Source organism: Cyclopterus lumpus, chromosome 16 (assembly GCF_009769545.1).
Source record: "Cyclopterus lumpus isolate fCycLum1 chromosome 16, fCycLum1.pri, whole genome shotgun sequence".
Classification (NCBI taxonomy): Eukaryota; Metazoa; Chordata; class Actinopteri; order Perciformes; family Cyclopteridae; genus Cyclopterus; species Cyclopterus lumpus.
Window position 1 is genome coordinate 9,324,955 of NC_046981.1, and position 22,375 is coordinate 9,347,329.

General features: G+C 42.4%; 2 protein-coding genes across 3 annotated transcripts in view; both read left to right on the top strand.

The window, feature by feature from the left end:
• The window catches only part of nbeal2 (neurobeachin-like 2), a 30,921-nt gene extending 20,456 nt beyond the window's left edge, over positions 1-10,465 (top strand). For both annotated transcript variants that reach the window (XM_034553000.1, XM_034553001.1), the window contains exons 31-55: positions 748-1,071; positions 2,080-2,229; positions 2,332-2,489; positions 2,628-2,752; positions 2,845-2,962; positions 3,139-3,296; positions 3,390-3,523; positions 3,611-3,718; positions 3,797-3,892; positions 3,988-4,112; positions 4,255-4,395; positions 4,517-4,647; positions 4,777-4,886; positions 5,002-5,119; positions 5,283-5,380; positions 5,471-5,584; positions 5,672-5,758; positions 5,879-5,988; positions 6,436-6,608; positions 6,690-6,784; positions 6,881-6,997; positions 7,779-7,940; positions 8,040-8,188; positions 8,294-8,429; positions 8,643-10,465. In XM_034553000.1, the coding sequence (XP_034408891.1) occupies positions 748-1,071; positions 2,080-2,229; positions 2,332-2,489; positions 2,628-2,752; positions 2,845-2,962; positions 3,139-3,296; positions 3,390-3,523; positions 3,611-3,718; positions 3,797-3,892; positions 3,988-4,112; positions 4,255-4,395; positions 4,517-4,647; positions 4,777-4,886; positions 5,002-5,119; positions 5,283-5,380; positions 5,471-5,584; positions 5,672-5,758; positions 5,879-5,988; positions 6,436-6,608; positions 6,690-6,784; positions 6,881-6,997; positions 7,779-7,940; positions 8,040-8,188; positions 8,294-8,429; positions 8,643-8,747 (3,342 nt within the window). In that variant the 3' untranslated portion in view covers positions 8,748-10,465. The remainder of the gene's footprint in view (positions 1-747; positions 1,072-2,079; positions 2,230-2,331; positions 2,490-2,627; positions 2,753-2,844; positions 2,963-3,138; positions 3,297-3,389; positions 3,524-3,610; positions 3,719-3,796; positions 3,893-3,987; positions 4,113-4,254; positions 4,396-4,516; positions 4,648-4,776; positions 4,887-5,001; positions 5,120-5,282; positions 5,381-5,470; positions 5,585-5,671; positions 5,759-5,878; positions 5,989-6,435; positions 6,609-6,689; positions 6,785-6,880; positions 6,998-7,778; positions 7,941-8,039; positions 8,189-8,293; positions 8,430-8,642) is intronic.
• Positions 10,466-13,616: 3,151 nt separating this feature from the next.
• nradd (neurotrophin receptor associated death domain) lies at positions 13,617-22,326 on the top strand. Its single transcript, XM_034553673.1, has 7 exons — positions 13,617-13,743; positions 13,880-13,982; positions 17,641-17,773; positions 17,951-18,304; positions 19,460-19,667; positions 19,789-19,931; positions 20,609-22,326. Exons 2-7 carry the CDS (start codon positions 13,944-13,946, stop codon positions 20,920-20,922), a joined length of 1,191 nt encoding a protein of 396 aa, XP_034409564.1. The 5' UTR covers positions 13,617-13,743; positions 13,880-13,943; the 3' UTR covers positions 20,923-22,326.
• The last annotated feature ends 49 nt before the right edge of the window (positions 22,327-22,375 follow it).

The following is a 22,375-nucleotide window of genomic DNA, read 5'->3' on the forward strand; positions in this document are numbered from 1 at the left end:
CACTCAGATAAAGCAGAAATACCATGCCTTCTATGGGTTTCTTTTCAAAGACATTGCAGTTATTCATATTAGGGAGTGTTCTGTATGAAAGGGCAGCTCCTCTCAGAGTTATGACTGCTCTGGCGCTCGCTGTAGGATTGAGATAGAGAGAGCAGTCATAAATGAACTGGCCATCAGGCATTCCATTACATTCTGCTGGTTGTGTTCATCTCCAAGTTTTTTAGCTCCCCTTTAAGCCATTTGTTTCACACAGTACCAGGTTTTGAATACATGATCTTAATTGCACCCTGACACCACAGCTGCAGATCTCCTGGGAATTAAACTAGCTACTTAAGTTTAGTGAATAGGCTAATTAAAATAAAATAAACATAGCACTTGTATTCCAGATGTATAATGTATACTTCTACTTTACTACAATTTAGTAGGAAGTATTGTACTTTACATTTTTAATACAAAGCACATCGCCAGCCTTTAGATATAGATAAAACTACCCAACGTTTAAGAAAATAGCTCTACCTCGACAAAATACTGCTTGTAGAATAAGACTACAGTATGTCAAATTCAACAGTCTCCTGCATGAGTACTTTTACTTTTGATCTATAATTTATTCATCATGTAGCTGATTATCTTTCTGTGCTTTTATTTAAGTATAACTTTTACTTATAGTTAGGTATTTTCACAATGTGATTTTTAGACAAGCTCTGATTTAGTAGCTTAGCAATTGATGTGCCTCTTTCCCCTGTTCAGGTGTGTGTTATGGCCTACGTGAAGCTCCACAGCCTCCTCCAGACGGTGCTGTGTCTGAGCTGGGAGGAGGTGTGCTTTCTGCTGGGGCAGCTGGGCGCCCCCCTGTGGCCAGGAGGAGTAATGGACAGCACCGACAGTGGACACGCAGAGACTTTCTCCCAGATTGTGCCCGTCGTGCGCACGCTCCTCGACCAGCATGCTGACCCCGTCACTCTCCAAAACCTCCTCCCCAACCTGCCCGCCACTAACGGCAGCACCACCTTCTCCAAGGACCTGAAGGCTTACTCTCACACACTGGAGTGGCAAGGGTTTTACCAGCAGCAGGTCAGTGGTTTGGCTGCGCATTTAAAAATAGATGCCATTCATGTTTTGTTGAGTGAGTGTAGTGCCTCCTCCAGTCTTTTATGTGACTAGGCAGGTGTAGTCAACACACCTCTCTGAGATACCGCTGACTCTGTACCTTGTCACATTAGTATACATTTACCACTATTAGTATACATACCGGTAACCTCTTGGTGGGTGGCCGAGAAATCTAATCCACATTTTGCTATCACAACTTTAGAAAGTATAAAGAAACAACCCTAAACTCCCCAAAGTGCTTTCTAGCTGACCCTCAATGTATTTTAAGCAGAGACCAGTTTATGCTCCGACATGAAATTGATGCCAGACTCGCTCACCTCCAGCTCAGAGGTGGATTTTTCATTGCTGTGTGTGACAGTGCACGTTCATAAATCTGTTTTGTTTAGATTACTTTTGTATACAGATCGGGGCAATACATTAGTCAGTGTGGCATAAATTTGGCAGCCATGACAGTTTTGAAACTTGGCCCAGGCTTATTTTTTTTTTAAACTAAGTGTGTTATGTGTTTGCAGTTTACGCAATTTGTTTTAATGAATAGGGTAGTTCTATGTTTTTCTATGTTTATACAACATGTTTTGAGCATGAAGTGCTACAGTAGTAGGAGGAAGGAAAATACAGAAGGTGACTTTAAACAATGGTAGTTGTGGAAAATATCTCCTTTAATACAATAAATAGATACGGGTAAACTGTTAAAGAAATGGGGAAGTGTATTTCCACTCCTGTCTCTCATTTGTACAACAACAATCATCCAGTCGTACGTCTAACATGCAGTATTCTTCCTATCAGAATTGTGCCAATTATCATGTTTAAAAATACAAATGTCGAATCATGGCTTATGGAAATTGTAACCTTGTCATCCTTATCAAGTTATATTCATAATTAGATATTGTTGAGTTGTCCTTGACGTGCATGTGTGTGTGTGTGTGTGTGTGTGTGTGTGTTAATCTCCTCCTTTGTAAAACCCACCTCCAGGTTCAGCCCACCATGGAGCAGTACGAGCTGGACACGTTTGGGAGGAGCCATGACATCATGTCCAATTTCTGGAATTCGTGCTTCGATGACCTGATGAGTACAGCCTTCAAACGGGACAAAGAAAGATCCGACAGCAAGTCCAAGTTTCAGGTTATAAAACGTTCCCGCTTCATGTAACAGCTTGCTCATGATACAGAGTTAAACCTTTCACTTTACGGATCTCACATTTGTGTGTTGTTTGTGTGAAAGCAGGAAGTGATCATGGATCCCGAACTGAAGCGGGTGAGAAGTGAGAACAACAGATATTTTAGTTTGCAGAAGCAGAGCTCCAATCAGCAGGGGATGGTGTGGCAGCACTGGAGAGCTCTCCGCAGGCTTTTAACTAGTGAGAGAGGAGCATGGGCCAACAAGTATGACAATCTATGACTTTTAATCTCTCTGAACCAAGATTTATATATGATTTATTATGAGTGTAAAACATTTATCTGACATTCTTAGCTGTCCAGAATGTGCTCAATTCTAGTTTTTCTTTTACCTTCTTTTGCCAGAGTTCAACCAGAGGTGAAATTGAAATTGTCCAATGCAGAGACTTATTCAAAGATGCGTCTCAAACTGGTGCCCGACTACAACCATGATCCTCACAGTGAGGCCAGTGCCCTGAGGGACAACATGGGTATGTCACTGGTTAGAAACATGTTGTCTCTGCTTATTTTGTCATTGAAGCAAAATACACGAAAGATGTTTTGTTTTTGTTTTCGTCTTCAGGAGCTGACAGCCCTCGTAACTCTGAACCCCCCCCATTGGCTGTCGCAAAGGAAGCCAAAGTCAGCGACATGGAGGATGATCAGTTAGGAGAAGAAGACCTTGTCTATTTGGATAACAAGTGAGACTCTAATTTGCATAACCTCTATGCCGGTGTCATAGACAGCTCACAGCATGTCTGTGGGCCATAAACTAAACACACAAGCGAACAAAATAATTTCACCAAACAGGATAAAATGTGAAAAGAGGATATGTCCTTGAATATGTAAAGGTTGAACCTTTTTCCCGTGCTGTCAGGGTGGAGGGAGAAGACGAGAGCCAGAAAGAAAAACTGGTTCTGTCTGAAGACTGTGAGCTCATCACGATTGTGGCGGTTGTTCCGGGTCGTCTGGAGGTTACCACCCACCATCTGTACTTCTACGATGGCAGCAGTGAGAAAGAAGAGACAGAGGAGGGTAAGGAAATACGCCCTCGTAAACATCGCATCCTAACTTTTTAACTTTTCATTAAAAGGTTCTTACGTAAGTGAATGATATTTGTGTCATTAGGAATCGGGTTTGATTTCAAGAGACCTCTGTCTCAGCTCAGAGAAGTGCATTTGAGGCGCTACAACCTGCGACGATCTGCCCTGGAGCTGTTCTTCATAGACCAGTCTCATTACTTCCTCAACTTCAGGAAGAAGGTGATGCTCAGATCTAATTCAATTTAATTTGCACTATAATTAGAATAAAATATATGTTTTTTTAATTCTCAATGTGTGCGCTCACAGGTACGAAACAAAGTGTACTCCAGGATCCTGGGACTGCGACCCCCTAACCTGTTTTACTTTGGCTCTCGCTCCCCCCAAGAGCTGCTGAAGGCATCTGGACTTACACAGGTAGTTGTTCAATTCAGTTCCTATGATCTGAATGTTGCTTATTGTGTTGGACCAATCTGATGTTGATGTGTTGAACAGAAATGGGTGTGCAGAGAAATCTCCAATTTCGAGTACTTGATGCAACTGAACACCATTTCTGGACGGACTTACAACGACCTGTCGCAGTATCCTGTGGTGAGTACACGCCCACACCTTGTGTATTTATATTAAATGCGTTATCCTTTTATTAGAAAAAGAGTGTTGCAATTGTGTTTTTGGTTTCTCTTCAGTTCCCTTGGATCTTGTGTGACTATACCTCTCCCATTCTGGATCTGGAGGACCCATCGGTTTTCAGAGACTTGTCCAAACCCATCGGTGTGGTCAACTCCCGCCATGCGCAGAATGTCAGAGAAAAGTAAGCCGTAATATGACAATGTGGTTTTGGTTGTAGTAAAAGGATTGCAGATCTGTAGCCAACGGAGGTTGCATCATTTCATATATAAGCAAGTAAAAATGCAAAACTTCTACTGAAATCAATTATTTCTATTTGTCACTAGATATGAGAGCTTCGAGGACCCAACAGGCACCATTGACAAATTCCACTATGGCACACACTACTCTAACGCAGCAGGAGTCATGCACTACATGATCCGCATGGAGCCGTTCACAACTCTGCACATCCAGCTGCAGAGTGGCAGGTGGGGGGACGCGGGCTAGTGCATTATATTTCATAACATTTATATATTATGTTTATATATATATATTTCCTAAAATGCATACCGCGGCCTCATGTTGGTGTGTTTCGTCGGCGTCGTTCAGGTTTGACTGCGCAGACAGACAGTTCCACTCGGTGGCAGCGGCCTGGCAGGCTCGCATGGAGAGTCCAGCTGACGTCAAAGAGCTCATCCCGGAGTTCTTCTACTACCCAGAATTCCTGCAGAACATAAACGGTGAGCAACACTGAATCTTTGGGCAAATCGACAGCTTGAAAGCAAATTAATCCGCTTCGATTTTGTTGTGAGATGTTGACATTCAAATATGTTTTATTGAAAGAACCTAATGCAGCATTTTTGTTTTAGGCTTTGACCTGGGGCGTTTGCAGATATCTCAGGACCCGGTGGCGGATGTTCTGCTGCCTCGCTGGGCGTCATCAAGAGAAGACTTCATCAGGCAACACAGGAAGGCCCTGGTGAGTCTGCACACACATTGCACAGCGTCTTCAAACTTTGCTTGTCAATCGAGTCCTTGTTCTCCAACACCCTGTATTAAGACAACTATTCAACAACTTGTATCTTAAACTCTAGGAGTGTGAGCATGTGTCCAGTCACCTCCATGAGTGGATTGACCTGATCTTTGGTTACAAGCAGAGGGGCGAGGAGGCAGTGAACGCCCTCAATGTCTTCTACTACTGCACTTATGAGGGTGAGGCAGAAGTGATTACTCTTTCTAGCTAGTGATGGATGAAACCTGCTCGATTGTCTTCAATAGTTTTGTCTTCCGCTCCCGATGTCCCACATTTCATTTCACTTCACACATGAACAGTTCTTTTGCGTTCTTACATGAGACTCACTCTTGCTTCTTGTAGGTGCAGTAGATTTGGATGCGATTGCCAATGAGACTGAGCGCAAGGCCCTGGAAGGCATCATCAGCAACTTTGGACAGACTCCCTGTCAGCTCCTCAAGGTACAACTCCCAGACTAATTCTTGATTATCAACAAAATGCTGTTACGTTCTGTTTAAAAAGCTTCATACCACGTTCCTATCTTGAACCAGGAGCCTCATCCTCCACGTATGTCAGATCAGAACGCATCTAGGCGGCTCTCCCGCCTGGACACTATGCCTCCGAATATCTTTGAGCATCTCGACAAACTCCGGCCATTTGTAGAGGTGTGTCCTGTCATGATCTCATCATTCAATAAATAACTCATATTGTGTTGGCGTGTATGTATGTGTTAACTTGTGTGTTTGTCTTAGGTGGTAAGTGATGGCCTTCCTCTGGTCCAGACAGTGGTACCAAAGACACAGAACCGCTCCTTCATCATCCAAGGCTCAGATATACTGGTAAGCTTCAGTTAGACACTTTCACAAGGGCCACATGTAAAACTCAACACAATCATTGCAACAATAACACATTGGATTTAAATAGTTGAGGTTTTGTTTCATGGCACTCTTTCTCTGCAGGTGACTGTGAGTTCAAACGGGTTGATAGGGACACACAGCTGGCTGGCATACGACAAAAACATCGCCAACTACTTCACCTTCACTAAGGACCCCACCATGACTAATCCCAAGTGAGTGCCCTCAGAAAACATATGCCGATATACGCCCATATTTACATTCCGATATCTAAAATGACAGTCTGTTGAATATTGTTTTACCAAAAATCTTTAGTCTTTTCACTGTCCTTGCTTACCTCACATCATATTAAAAGATCCATAAAACTCCCATGACAGCTGGATGGAAGCACAGTCCCTCTTTGTCTGTGAAGCTTCAAAGACGGTTTTAGTTAATTAAAATGTGGTTCTTATTCTAAACTGACCTTGGCCGTGGATCACGTAAAACGCCGCATAAATCAGGGATAAGACCCATTTGGACACTGGATTTCACTTAGGTTGTAATTTGCAGATGTCATGACAGTTTAATGTGCTGATTTTAAATCTCCTCCACATTTAGGCCACGGCTCACTCTCTTTTCTTGTTTTATAACTTGGATCTTTCCAACCCCGCTTTGTGGTGCAGAACACAGCGATTCTTGAGCGGCCCTTTCTCTCCCGGGGTGGAGATCAGTGCTCAGGTGCTGGTGGTGTCCAACGACGGCCGCCTGCTGTTCAGTGGAGGACACTGGGACTGCAGTCTCCGTGTCACCCAGCTGGGGAAGGGCAAGCTGGTGGGCAGGATCTGCCGGCACATTGGTGAGTACTTGACTTACATAAACTTTATCTTCAATGTTTCCATGTTACATATTTATTTGAATGTGCATGTGTTCCACAAAGACGTTGTTACCTGCTTGGCTCTGGATCTCTGTGGTATCTACCTCATCTCTGGTTCGAGGGACACATCCTGTATAGTGTGGCAGGTTCTACAGCAGGTACACATCTTAAAATCTGCTGTACACATGTGTGATTAGAGGCTGCGCTCAAAGTTGTGGTTTCACATATGAATTCTGTTTTTTTTTGTCTTTCAGGGTGGCTTCTCCAGCGGTCTGTCTCCTCGGCCAGTGCAGATCCTCTGTGGACATGATCAGGAGGTCACCTGTGTGGCCATCAGCACTGAACTGGACATGGCTGTCTCAGGGTCAAAGGTCAGCAATATCACATGCTATGAACAGTTAGAAGCTTGAGACAAAACACAGAATTTGCTCAATGAGTAATAATGTCAACTGATTATTATTTTCATTCATGTTATAAATACAACAATAAAAGCCAAATAAAAGCTTCAATTTAAAAAAAAAATTAATAAAATGTTCTATAATTTTATAATTCTTTAATTCCACTAACCTTTTCTGCTCTTCAATGAACTATTATATAAGAAGTCTTTTTTTAATTTCATCTATCATATTGCTTGAGTTCTGTAGGGTTATGGAGGTGGGAAATATATATAAATAACCTCAAAATGCTTGAAAACACAACTTGGATGTTCTCCAAGCAAACTACCAGCTACAACCCCAAAACACACACTTTATAGATATGAAGAGACAGATGTTGCCATCCTGTAGCCAGAAGTTGTTCAAACCTGGAAACCGTGGCGTAACCAATTTAAGCAAGGGCCAACTCTCAGCTGACCCTCAGTTTGAGCTTTTGTTTTTTCATGTGTTCCTAACTGGTTAAACCGGTTAAATTAGAGAAGAGACCTGGAACATACAAGTCTGTTATGCCTAGCTGTAGTTTTAGGGGCTTTACATTGATCTGTTAAAGATTCTGTTGCCAAATGTTGACGGGCTGCCAAGACTCCAATAAACTAGCTCCTTGTGTACCATGTGGCTTTGGTTTGCATTGGGAAACAAAAAAAGAAACCTACACCAAAAGTAGAGGATGGTTTACATGGCACCATCACTGACCCTCCCTTGCTGTTCACTGTGTCAGGATGGGACTGTGATAGTGCACTCTGTTCGACGAGGCCAGTTTCTGCGGACGCTGCGGCCTCCTAGCGACAGCTGCGTTCCTGCCGTAATCTCTGAGCTCCAGGTGGGCATGGAGGGCCACATTGTGGTACAAACCTCGCTGGGGGAACACTCTCACAGAAAGGTACTTTAATATGTACGATAGTGTATCGACAAACACACACTCAAACAAGTATTTTTCGACCTGCTTACACCATTACCAACATACTGCTTATTCCTACAGGCCAAGTACTCCATTCATGTTTACTCAGTAAACTGCTGTCTGCTGTCCTCCTTCACCACCGAGGAGAAGGTGACCGCCCTCCACCTGGTGTCAGAACACATCATCCTGGGGACCGCGGAGGGCAGCCTCCACATACGAGAGTTATGCAGGTAAAGACATTGAGAGCATAGCTTCAAGTTATTTGTAGTGCAGCATGTAGAGTACCTTTAAGTCTAAAGTTAAGTTCCTCATTCTAACTCTTCTCTGATTGACAGTCTGGATGCTTCGATAACGCCCCTGGCCTTGAAGGTTCCTGTGAGGAGTGTGTCTGTCACCAAAGAGTGCAGCCACATCCTAGTGGGCCTAGAGGACGGGAAGTTAATTGTGGTGGGGGCAGGGAAGCCAGAGGAGGTGAGAAGCAAGACTTCAAGTGATTGTGAAATGCGGGAATTGGGTGACAGTGTATGTTTGTATGTGTGAGTGTGTGAGTAGAAGGGGGGCTAATCATATGCTAAGTGCTTATTGAAAACCAGTTTTTTTCAAATGATAATTGAGTGTCATTAGTCTAACAGCTCCGTTTTAGCCCTCAAGTGAAGATTAACATGATTCCGCTCTTGTTCCCAGGTTCGCTCAGGACAGTTCTCCCGTCGCATTTGGGGCTCAACACGCATCTCTCAGGTGTCGTCAGGTGAAACAGAGTATAATCCCACTGGGAATGCTGGTAAATGAGATGAGCCATGGTGGAGGACTCTGTAGGCTGGAGATAACTGCACCACCAAGATGCTCGCCAGACTCAACAAGGCCTTTGTTCCCTTTACAAGCTGGGAAACTATCCTCCTCAGCTGTGGATTTCTCTTGAGACAATAACTGTACACTGTGCACTTTTTTATTCTTAAATGGTTTTATATGTTATTGTGTATTTCCTATACTGTTTTTAATCAGCATCATTCCAAAGAGTGGCCTTGTTTTTGTGGATGGGAGAAGAGCTCAGTGTTTGAGGTTGTGAACCGCTGTTGAACAGTGAGTCACGTGTCAGGGATGTGACTCATGCTGATGCACATGCAGCATCAGAGAGAAGCAGCGCTGTGAACTCTCCAGACTCCATGTTCTCGACTTGTCAGAGGAACAGCTGGGATCCCTGTTCTGTTTATTGTCCCAACCCCATTGTCATGGCAATGGCATCTTTTTAAAAACTCCTGGAAACTTGAAACTGCTGTAGGTCTTGCTGTAGATTTCCATATTGCAATACTGGTGTATACCACAAGGGGGTTGACTTTGTAAAAGAAAGATACAGGGGGTAACTGGTCACTAAAGTGAACCAATGCTATGTTGTGATCTTAAGCAGTCGAGGTCAAGATTTGCTGATATTTGCAGCAGAAGTGCACCACAATACCACAGTGGGTAATCCTGCACTCCTTTAGGCTCTGTGCAATGTAAAACTGTTACAAGTAAAGCAATAACGGCTTTAATGGTCAAGTATGTGAAACGTATTCACTTTTTTATCATGACTGTGGAGCTCGGATGCAATGAGCGGTGCCTTCTGATTTCTTAAACACAATGGAGGGAAGACCTTTACAAATACGTCTGTACGAGTTTCGTCATTACACTGTTCATCACACAACTATTTCCCTGTTTAATTCATCGGAAAGTGCCTTTTTTAAACTTGTGTCTTGAGCCGTTCGTCAACACTGAATTCCAATCATCTCGCTCGATGCGGGATCACGACGTCACGATGTCAGAGTGCACACCTGTTGATTTGATTTACACACACATTACTCCTCTATTTTTCTCAGATGTGGCTACGATGTTGTTAATGAACACATAAACCGTTGGCTGGGAGCACATACTTGCCTGTACTGGTATTGTTCTGTTTTATGAAGCGCTGAAACATCTGCAGACAATGATGACTAGTCTGTGAATGACTTTCAGAGGAGTTTCCTTCCTGCCAGCTTCTTTTACAGTGGTTGGAACAAAGTGTTTGTTACACAGGGTCATGAGACAGAGACTATGGGACTTATTTGGGCGAATGCAATTCCTGTAACATCGTACACACATACACATGATCTAGTATTTGTAAGTGATGCTCAAAATAACCTTAAGTGTATAGCAAGAGGAGATTTGAAATGTTGTTTACTTATCAATTCATCTGCTTTCCATTGTGGAAAGTCAGGACATTCAGGGTTTCTAAAATCACTTTTTATTCCAACGTACAACTGTAAGATGAAAATGATGCTGTCTGTGAAGGATTATTTGCATATGCAGCTGTTCAAGCACACATTTGATAATTTGCTATTGTGTATAATTATATTGATTGCATAATGCCGCTCCAGTTTACTCTAGTTGTTATTAATGTAATATTTCCCTTAATTATGCAGTAACACTGAGTATTTAGTTTAATAAATTAAGCATTGGGTCTTAAATACAATCACAGTCCTCTATCAAAACAATAAGTTGAAGTTGTGATTTCTTTGGTAATATTTGTTGTTCAAATGTCCTGATTTAGATTCGAAGTGATCCTTTACAAAAAAAAACTTCAGCACTGCCTTGAATTTGGATTATAATTGAGCTTTTGTGTTGTTCTCGAAATATGTGGAAAATACACTTTGCTTTCTAAAAATCAAGCGTCCTGCGCCTTAAAACAGTGAGATTGTGATTGTCTGTGCGTCTGTCTGTCAGAGCCTGAATGCTCCTTCTCGAAAGTGTCCTAATATGGCCGATAATTGTGACCACACACTTACATTCAGGAATCCTCTTTTCTGTGAACCGCTGCCCATATCCTGAGGATGACCATCCATTACTGAAAAATGAGCCCTGATTCTTGTTTGTAAACCACAGCAGGAACACGCTGCCACGGCGTAGATCATCCAGCTCCTCTACTGTAATCCAAGTCTCACATGTGTCTGTGATGTTAACTCTATTAGAGTTGAAAAGGTCACGGTGAGCAACAGCACATTTACTTGAAGAGGAGACTTTGATCTTCTGGTGGGCCGAACATCCTGTCGGCCTCCCCATAAACACCTCCGGGGGTACAATTCAGAGAGGTGGGGAGGGGTGATGTGGGTGATAAAAAACTACCTAAAGACCCCCAGTCAAATACAAACCACAGAATAGTGAATAGGGGAAGGGAAGTGGGAGGGTGAAGAGGGTTGCAGTCACTCTGATGTGGCTCCAATGACAATGGTGGGAGGGGTTGACACCTCGCTCTTGCTTATTGGCAGTATCTCCCCCTGACCTCTGCAGACTGAGGGGATGGATGTTGTGAAATGCTGCAATTTTGGTGTTGTCCAAGTTGTTCCTGCCAAGAACCGCAGCAACTCTCAAGCAGGCCTCCGCCAACGACCTCAGCCCTCCCCCTCTCATCCCCCCTCCCCGCCCTGGTTGAGCTCTCCTCTGCCTGCGGACAGCAAAATCTTGTTTTTGTTGTAGCTGCCTTATCGTTCCTACCCATGTGCAACCGTAGAGCAACTCAGGCCTCAGATAAAGAGTCTGCGGCCTCACATCGAGATAATGTAGACAAGTAAAGAATATAGATGTGAGTGTGGTGAACTGTTTATATGTCTGATTGCTTTTTGTTGTTATTTCTAGTGAAAAATGAACCAATGTGATAAGATTAATACAACACGTTGCCAATTAAAAAAAACGACCAACATTTCGAAGCAAGACAGATGACGGCAAATTGCGTCATTGGAATAAAAAATATATATATATACACTTGATTAAAAACAAATCTTGAAACAAGTTGATTTGTATTGGAAATATTCAAAATAAAACCCAATAATAGACAACAACTGCTTGGCAAGATGAACATTTGTACAGTTCATTGGTGAAAACATCTAATAAATGATCAAATAAACAGATCAAATGAAAACACTAACAGTTTGTGTCTCACTTATTTTATGAAAATAAGACTTTAAGGCTTGGCGTTTAATCAGAACAGGAACATCCTGTGTGTCTCCTCTCATTCCTCAGCAGGCTTTGAAGTGCAAGTAGTATTGTGTCTGAGAGATCTCTCCATTTGTTTTCCTCTGAAGTCTCCAGCCCCCCCTGCGATGCATTCACTAGAATTTACAAGGTGTGTAATTTACCCTGCGTTGGTTTTCTAATCTTTTGAATAGCTGAGATCAAACATATGCTTCTTCTACAGCATCTTGTTTGATTCACATGCTCTCTTTTGTTTCTGATAACAACTGATCACAGCTCGATGTGAGTATCCCTGATGGTAAAACGGTGTCACAGAGCTCCATTTAATGAGGCTTTTGCATGGATCCACATACAGGTTCACTATAATGAATGTATATAGTTGAGGGTGGAACCCATAATACTTTTTAAAAATTGTTTACACATTTTGTTAACATGAACAAGTATATTATTAAAATGCTTTATTATACATCTGAATTTGTAGATCCTGCGACCGGAAACCGAGGTCTCAGACCTGTGGTGGAAGAAGTCCTCAGACCTTTCACTTTAATAGAGGAATATCACACGTACAAACCATGCATTCAAAATGCTACTTGAGAAAAATATAAAAGTATTAGCATTAAAATATATTTAGAGTACCAAAATTAAAAGTACTCAATATGCAGACTGGTCCATTTCATAATAATGTGCTTACATTGTTATGAAGTACTTTATATCATGTTTGGTAGTTTAATCTATTAAAAAAGTACATTATAATGAATTACTTTATGATGTTTTGTATTAATATTCTGAATCTGCAAAGTAACCTGTCATAACTGTAGTGGAGTGAAAAGCATAAGTTCCTAAAAGGTTTACTTGAGTGCAATAATTTAGTTATATTACATAAATAAATAAGACAACAACAAAAAATAATCCTGAGAGACAAAATAAAATTGTTATTGTAAAAAGAAGCAGTATGAATTAGCATTTTATATATGTGGTTTGTTTGTTTATTTTGCTGTGGTGGAGAGAGTTCTCAGAAATAAAGGTATGAGAGTGAAGACAAATACTAAAATACAAGTAAAAGTCCAGCATTAAAAATGTTATTTAGGTTAGTGTTAGTGTTACTGATGCATTTCAAGTAGTATGTTAACTATTTCATACACGGTTAGATAGTTTTATATATTATAATGCAATACACCGGTATAATAATTGTGTGTATGTAAAGTAACTATACAAAAATTAATGTATACAAACAACAAAAGTGGCATCAAATAGTAGTACTCAACTAAAGTATATAGACCAGTATCTTGTACTTGTCTACAGTAGGCTACCTAATAAAATGTACTTACTTTCCACCACTGATATTTTTTCTGTATTTATTCTTGTAATTGTTTTTATTTCATAATGTCCCGTTTATTCATTCGATGTAGAATGGATATATTATCTTACTGCTTGGTAGCATGTTCATATATTTGAGGATATAATAGTCACATGACCACATAATCACACACACACATACAGTAATAATATCAGACTTGCATTACATTGCTTGTAAGCAACAGCGCGTCGCAGGGATGCAGCCAATCACGAAGCCACACTGAAAGATGAGGAGATGGGAGGAGAAAAAGACCCAGGAGAGTTTGCAGGAGCTTTTTTTTTTTTCCTGCCTCATCTGTTGCAAAAGCTGCGGGAGAGGTGGCAGCGCGTGCATCCTGCCCGCTGGAACAGAAGAAACGTTGTGTTACCGTCAGCAGGGAATGCTTGGAGAGAAGTAACCGGCAACGGGCGACGGATTACTCAAGCAGCGTTTTGAAGCCGCGTTCTCGTGCGTAAAAAAAAAAAACGGCTCATTACTGGAGTATGAGCACACTTTTCCCGTCTGCGGAACCAACGCGTTTCAGATTGAGAGAAGTGGAACTTTGGATGACACTTTTTTTTTTCTTTTTCCGCGATTGTTGAAGGTTGCAGACTGAAAGAGACGAACCGGACGCTTTAAATCGAGGAGGATTGTTGGAGACTGCCGACATGAGACCGTTTGTCATCTGCGCGCTTCTGCTCTTAAAAGTAAGCGTTTGTTCATTCCTGCTTCACTAATACACACATGTATCCAACACTCACCCGCCTTTGTAGTCTGGTGACTCTTATTTCTTACTCTCATCATCATAGCATCATACTAGCAGCCATTGTGAGCTTCAACCTCCCGAGTTCCGTCTTGCACCATTGTTCCCAAAGGAAATGTGTTTTATGCCACAGAGCCATATTTCATGAAGGCTGTGGCACACGGCCCCTTTGGTGACCATGTTTGTTGTCATTCTATAGTTGGAACATATCAGTGGAAAGAGAAAGAGAACAAATCTGATTAAATCTCATCCTGTCTTTCTTTTAAAGTCTCTCGTGACTAAAGTAAAGTCAAACTACTACTTATGTTGCTTTAATGCTGCGTGCCTCGGGCCGTGTGGCCTGCACTGCACATCTGGCTGAGGAAGATTTTCACAAAACATCCTGGAAGTATGTGCAGACTCTCTGGGCGAGAATGAGACCAATAATTGTAAATATCAGAGAGAGAAAACACATGGAGCACACTATTAACAAAGATTACGCACCTACACATTGATAAATGACGTATTTTATCAACAAATTATAGTTTCAGTTGGCGTTTGATTGCATATTATTAAGCCAGGATTCGTGTGAAAAGAAGGCCCCTTCCTCTACAGTTGCAGACAATAATGTGACACTTATCTACCCCAAAAAGCCCATGGGGCTTGTAGTCCTGTCTGGGCACGCTCCTCAGACTCAAACACTATTGTGAGAACAAAGTACTTGGATAAAACTTAGCTCTTAAAAAGATGTGTGTATCTCTCTCATTATAAGGGTGTGATATCTTTTTGAAATCTAAGATGCCGTTTGTCAAACTAACACAGTAACTCAAAGTGTGTGTCTGTAACACACTGACAAGTATTTATGCTGGCCAATTATTTTCTTATTACTCATTGGATGATTCAGTGCAGAAGTCGATTGTATCCTACAATGTGTGTACAGTACAGCTCATATTTTCTGTACTGTACATGTTGCCATGTTGCTTATGCCAATTCCTGGTGAAACTGTGGCCTTTAGCGTTCAGTATAGCTAGAGTTTGGATATCCGGAGCAAAGCAATTATCACAATTTTCTCCCAGTTTGTGGTGTGTGTGGGGGTGGGGGGTTATTACCACAGTCATTTGAATTTCCATAGACTAGTTAAGCAGATCTCTATGGGGGCCAGACTTCAGGCTCATTTAGGAATGTAAACTGCCTCTTAACTCTGTGGTATGTGTTGAAAATCAGTAGATTCAAAGTCAACATAATACTGTGTGCTGTCTTGTTGGATTTAGGATCATAGTTTTGGGTGAGCTGTCTGTCTGGAAAAAAAAGAAGAAAGAAAGCCATGTCCTTTAATTTGTCCCTCATGCTCCCTGTATAATAATGACAGTAATCAGTGCAGATGGAGTGCAGCTTTCTACTTTCCCTCAGCTCAGGCCGTCTCTGTCCAAAGTCCTCTCTGTCTGTTGCCGTCACAGCCAGATTATGGAGGCTCATGGGGTCGTTGTCTTCTCAGGGAGAGAGCATCCCTTTGTGTGTTTTCACACAGATTAGATTAACTGTGGAAACTTCAACGTATACGCGCTTCAAAAGTGGTGTCACTTTGTGTGTATGCGTGTGTGTGTGTGTGTGTGATCCTCGATGACTGAGTGACTCCGGCAGCCGTGGACTTGAGAGCCACGTTGAAAACACTGACCAGTGCTGCTCGGTGGTCCCTCTGTTCTCACTGGGGAATCCCTTCAGATTTCAGCGTCTTACCCAAATGGAAAAAGCAACTGCAGCCCCCCTCCCCTTCACTTTCTGAAGACTGAATACTCTTAGGTAAATAAATATTTGCTTGAAAATGGGATATAACAGCAACATAGGATATTGTCGATTTATGTACCACCAAAGTAAAACTAACCCTTCTTTTAAGTTTGCTTTTGTCCTCTGGTGTGTTACAAAACCTATAAAACCCATAAAAGTAAGGAAGCATATAACTATTATTGGAATACCGTATACAGTAGATAATGACTTAGTCATACTTCTACTGACTAGATCACTGTTCCCATTCGTCTCTAGTGGGGCACAGACTAAATATTTCATTGCACACAAGTGGCTGAAGTGGCCAAGCCGTTACCCTCCAGGCAGGCTTACAGATCTACACCAGCCCTGACTCACACCAGGCTCTGTGAGATGACAGAAATCCAAGCTGGAGGTAAAAATAAAACAGAGCCACTGTCACCAAATATTTATCAAAGCATAGATTGAGGGCTAAACGGTTAGCTTGTGTTAGCAGGGTAGCGTGCAGAGGACCAGCCAGCGACCAGGAAGCCTTCATGCTACAAGTTATTATGGTCCAGACTCGGTCACAGTCTACTATGTCCAAACATCCCGCTGGTTCCTGCCTGCTGGATCCTACCACCCTGACACCCAAAAACCTCTGATCTGGGTTCTGTGGCTGCTGCTTAGATATCATCAGGCTTCTCTAAGTGCTGCAGTAAATCTGGGTGTTGTTTTTGGAACGAGGCGATGGAGCTCCGCTTCAAAGCTGTTCCTCCTGTAGTATCAGCACTGAACATTTCAGGGTTTCCCGACTTGCGGAATTATGTGTGTGTGTGTGTGTGTGTGTGTGTGTGTGTGTGTGTGTGTGTGTGTGTGTGTGTGTGTGTGTGTGTTGCTGGTGGGCTTTTAGTTGGAGGCTCTACAGGTTCACACACGTTGCCTGTGTTTGTTGGAAGACTTCAGAGACTAAGAGAGACATCAGTGGGTTGTTTAGTTGTTACTTTTCCCCTTTGCAGGAGGTTGGTTGTTAGACATCTGTTTGCTCTTGTTAGCCCTCAGGCAGAGAAGGCCAATCTCCCTTAAAAGCGTGCATGTTTTAGATGCCGTTGTGCAGAGTAAGTTAGCGAAATACTGACCTTCGTATAGACACACCTGCAACTTCAAAGGACCCCTCTCACCCATACAGACACTTGCATGCTGGGCAGCCTTGGCTAACTGACACCCTTGCCTGGGGCTGGAACCTTCTCCTTTATACCCCCCCCCCCTTCTGATGTCAAGAAATAAACACACACACACACACTGTATTCACACACACAGTTACACAATGTCCCAATTATTTGGAGTGAGTGGGAGGGCGGAAGCTCTTTTTACTTATTCCTTCCTTTTTTTTCTGAGTGTTTTTCTTCACCTCTTTTTGTCTTATTCTTTCCAGTGGTCTAAAGCCATCTGATTAAAGCCAGCCACTCCTGACAGGCACCAGCCCCGCTGCACAGGCCGTTAGGAATGTCTGATCTATCCCTCATGTCATAACTCAAGCAGGCTCTCCATTACCCACTTGCAGATAAGGACTCAGAGCACTTTCAGGGTGAAAACTGAGGCGGATAGAATTAAAAAAAAAGGCAATTTTCATTCGCCCAGTTTCCCGCTTCTTCAATGGCACAGAGGCAGGATGTGTTCGTTTGATTTTCTGCATGTGGTTTAAGCAACGAAACTCCTTGGACAAAGAAAAAAAAATATGTTTTTGTTTTTTTTGCTTGGCAACTATCTTAATTAAATATGAACCCTGTGACTGCTGATTATTAAAGGCCTGAGACGTACAATAGTATTGGTTGAGCTTCACAGTGGTGTTATTTTTTCTAAACGTCATTTATTTACTGTAGATTACTCTTGGAGATGCGTGTGCCAGTGGCAAGTTCACTGAATCAGGGCAGTGTTGCCGTCTGTGTCCTGCTGGATTCGGATTGAAGGTAGATTGTGGGAAAGAGGATACCAAGTGCACACCATGCCCACAGGGTAAGCTATTAAAATCTAATGTTACTGCACCAATGTTGAATATGTTCTACCTGCCTTATCATCTGTTCAAGAGGCTGGATGCTTTAAATGGCACCACGTATCATCATTGCAGCTGATATTTGTTAGAGAAAGACAGTTTCTCCAGACTGACACTGATTTTGTTTTTCTGTTTCTTAGGAACCTTTTCCTCATCCGATGGTCTCGGCCCTTGCCTTGCCTGTGCTAAGTGCCCCCCCAGTGTTCCCATGGTGGCCTCTTGCTCGGCCACTCAAGACACACAATGTGAATGTGACAACGGCTTCTTCTTTTTGAGCAACCATGGCCTGTGTGCACCTTGCTCCAAATGCACTCGCGGTGAGGGTGCTATCCAGGCGTGCGGTCCACAGGGAGACACGCAGTGCCAGATCTGTGGCCCGGGAACATTTTCTGAGGAGCGCATTAGCACCAAACCCTGCCAGACCTGCACCCGGTGCTCTGACAGTGAAGTGGAAATCAGACACTGCATGCCCAACTCTGACTCACTGTGCATGGGTGAGTTGTAATTAAGAGTGAGGAAATACATTGCATTTGTGAATCCAAGTCTGGTGACATTTTATATGCTGTCTTATTGTTAACAAATCCAATGAAAACACACAAAACATCAATAACAAATTGATCCTACTAACAAACAAGTATTCTCTGTGTAGCCAAAGCCTGATCTAGTTTATCTCTTTGCGCCATAGACCTTCATTGTTGTCCCAAAACTACACACGCACTGTACTTCATTTGAATCCATTATCCTGCTGCTGTAAATTCAGCACACCAAATATACAGTTAAAAATTGTCTCCAGCAAACACAATATACTCCTGTTTGAGTAATGTTAGCTAAAAACTGCTGTTTGAGTAAATTACTTAACCTTAAAAGAAAGGAAATTATATTTTTGTGATCATTTTTTTTAAAAGTCTGTCTTCAGTAGGAGCAAATTGGCGTTGGAGTGCCACAGAGAGAGAGTAAAGAAATAAGAAAGTATCTAAAGACGGACGAAGGCATTGTTGGTTTAGTTTTTTTAATGGAATTTTTCAGTAGTAGTGCCATGCTCGTCCCTTTAAGATCTAATGCAGGGAAAATCAGCAACAGTTAAAGATAAAAAGAGAGGGGAGGGGAACAGGGCATGGGAGGGTCTGTGAGAATACAAAGACATGTGGTCAACACCTGCATCCACTCCTCAACTGAACACTCTGAGCTGAGAAACATGAGCGGTAAAAAAAGAGCCCACTTAAGTGCTGTAATCCAATTGGTATGAGCTTGACAGGTCTTTAGGTTAACTGCCCCCAAGAACCTGAAGGCCAAGGGAGGCTGCTGACCCTGACAAGTAGTCCGCCTCCTCCCAAATGGCTACACTCGCTCCCCAGGAGTAAGGTCGTCTGTACACACTCTGGGTCCATATGTCATGACCCTTTGACCTCCGAGAGGTCAGCACAGTACCGTGTAGTGTTTGATCCTAAAATAGTCAGATGGCAGGAGGGAGAACGAGGATGGAAACAGGGACAATGAAAGGTTTCAAAACCCCGGGGGACCGGGATGACTGAGGCTATCATTACATCAGTCGTACAGGCTTCTATGGGATTGTTTCAGTTCCTAATGTATGCAGCCCAAGTGTGTTTCTGATGTGCAGATGCAATGTCTCCCTGTCTCAATCTCAATAGATAAGAAGCTGCACATTCTGTCTCGTCCTGCTCTGGGGGGGTCTGATGCTACTCGCTTGCCAGGTGTTGAGGAGGGGGAGACCAGTCCTGCTCCTGGAACGCCCAAGTTAATACCGCAGGACGAGGGAGGCAGCAACCACATTCTGGCCTACGTTTCGGTTCTGGCTGCCGTGGTGCTGGGTCTGCTTCTCTATGTGGCTTATAAATGGTGAGGCCTGGGTCCTGATCCTTAAATGGATGTAATAAAGATAATAAGACTGGCCCTGCAATGAAAAATAGCTCTCTCTGTGTAGCTTTACTGGAATTGTTTTTTTTTCGGCTCTTCTCAGCTGGAGATCCTGTAAACAGAAGAGAGCTCTTTCTAAGGCCCGTGCAGCTGAGTTGGGAGCATCTCCGGAGGGAGAGAAGCTCCAAAGTGACAGTGGTGTATTTCTGGACTCTCAAAGCCTACAGGACAACCAGCCCAGCAAAGGTGAGGCAGACACAGGCCCTGTGCATAACACTTCAAATGACTGGTACTTTCTAATAGACAGGATTTTTGGCCATCTAGAAGAAGGGAAATTCAGTTGCAGACAAAACACTATTCTCCTCCATTTTCTTTTCAAGGTACCCTGTGGAGTATTTGCACACTAGCAGTGCTATTGAGCTTGTGTTTGTGAGTGAGTGCCCCATTTGTTTCTTGCCTCTGTTCATGCTTGCCCGGTACCAGCTTCAGGCTATCCTAGCAAAGATCAACAGTAATGTACCAAGAAACATAGTAATGTGCCAAAAAGCAATAGGAAGTATGCTAGTGAACATGGATGTAAACAATGCAGGTTTCAAAATTGAATAAACTTACGTTGTTTGTTTTGGCATTGGAAATGATTTATGAGGAAGTAACTTTGTCCGGCCTCAAGGATACAGCCAAAGGGTTTTGGAAACTCCACAGGGCACCTTTATTTCCCCGATGTTCCCCACAAGAATAATGACACAGAAGCTTTCTATTTACACCTCTGACATTTTTTAATTAAAGTATCGTTAGACCTATGTTTTTAATTTGCCATGTTTTTTGGAGTATCGTCACCATTAATGACATAAATACTATTATTATTGAAAATCTGTTTTTCTATCATTTTTGAAGTACAAGCACAATTTAAAATTGTTCTACAGGTACAAAGAGGGACAGCAAGCAGGACAACCGTTTGTACATCAACCTACCCCCCCACAGACAGGAAGAGGTGGAGCGCCTCCTGCAGGAGGGAGGGGGCCGGGGCTGGAGGCAGCTGGGCGCAGCGCTGGGCTATGAGCCCGAACAGCTGGACCTGTTTGGGCGGGGAGAGGCTCCTTCTCACACACTCCTCTCTAACTGGGCCCAGAAAGAAGGTTCCACTCTGGGTCTGCTGTGTTCTGCACTGGCCCGCATTGAGAGGCCCGATGTGGTAACAGCTCTTAACTGCCCCACCCAGGGTGTTTCTTTGGTCTGAAGGCTCCTCCGACACAAGCAGGACACTAACAGACTCAAGTGAAGAACTTCCTTGTCACTGGAATGACAAGGAAGGCACTCTGACATTAACACCTCTGTCACTGTTGGAGGATGTCACCAATGGTTCATGATTGCTTTGCTACAAAACATATTCTTGCATCACTCTCTTTTGCCCCAGTTTATGTCACCATTTGATTTAACATGAAACTCCTAGGATGTGTCTTTTTATCGCTACTGAGCAAATCACCATCTTATTGGTGGCAATGAAAACTCTCAATATACCGTATGTCGCAACCTCTCATTACCACTACTGAGGGAACAACGTTTTTACTTGTGGTCAAGCCGCATGGCTTGCGCAATGGATACTGCAGAAACTTGGTCATAATGGATTAGAACTGCGTATTGACAGGAAACAGAATGATGTGTTTATATGATGTGTTGCACAAGTGTGATTATTCTAAAAACCACTGTTAAAATATTATTTGGACAGAAATCAGATTTATCCCACGCTCCCGTCCAGCCTTCCTCGTGCTGCTGCAAACAAATATGGCTCAGATCATCACTATATAATTTAAATTGCTTTGTTTTATGAATTACAACTTCAGCAATCTCTTTGGTATGGCGGTGGATTTTTGGCGAAATGAGACGGTCCAACAACACTGCTTTCCGACATCATGTGACTCTCCCCATTTGGGATCATTTCCATGCAATGTGCACGCCTAAAAAGAGAAGAAACCAAATCAAGGGATTCACCGGCCATGTTACCAATCTTCCCAACGGTGCTTTCAGTTGCTAAGAAGACTTTATCTAATGTGTAGATTGAAACTACTCATTCGATTGTTGAAGTTTGTTGCCTTGTACTTTTGTTGTTGTTGTTTTTTCTCCTTTTTCTGCTGCAGTCACTACATACAGTCGCCTTGGTAGTTATTTATTTACACTGAGGATGTATTCTGCAGCAGTGATGTTTCAAATCTCATTAGAAGATCAAAATGAAGCATTCTGTGAAATATAAAAACACCATTCTTAGCTCTTCCTCATAATCATCTTTGATTGTAAATATCTTAAATATGGATTGTTTTGATAAGTAATGGCTGTGAAGACTGAATGAAAGGAATAGACAACATATTCTCTTTGCATTCATATTACGCAGCTCCATTTCTGTCACCTAGATTTTTATATTAGACACACACAAAAAAAAAAGGTCCAAAGACACTGTTAACATCAAGGCTTGTGTCCTAAGTAATCTTGCTTTTGTATTTATTTCATCACCATTTTAAGAATACAACTTAGTTAAGGTCTCTGAGAACCTGGACTTCTGCTGTGTGCTAGTCACACTATGTGACGGCCTCAGATGGTTTGATATTTTTTTAATGACAGCCACGTATGATTTTGTGTATATATTTCCTAATTGTATGCCTCAATGTGTTTTTGTATGAGTTTTATTCATATAATAA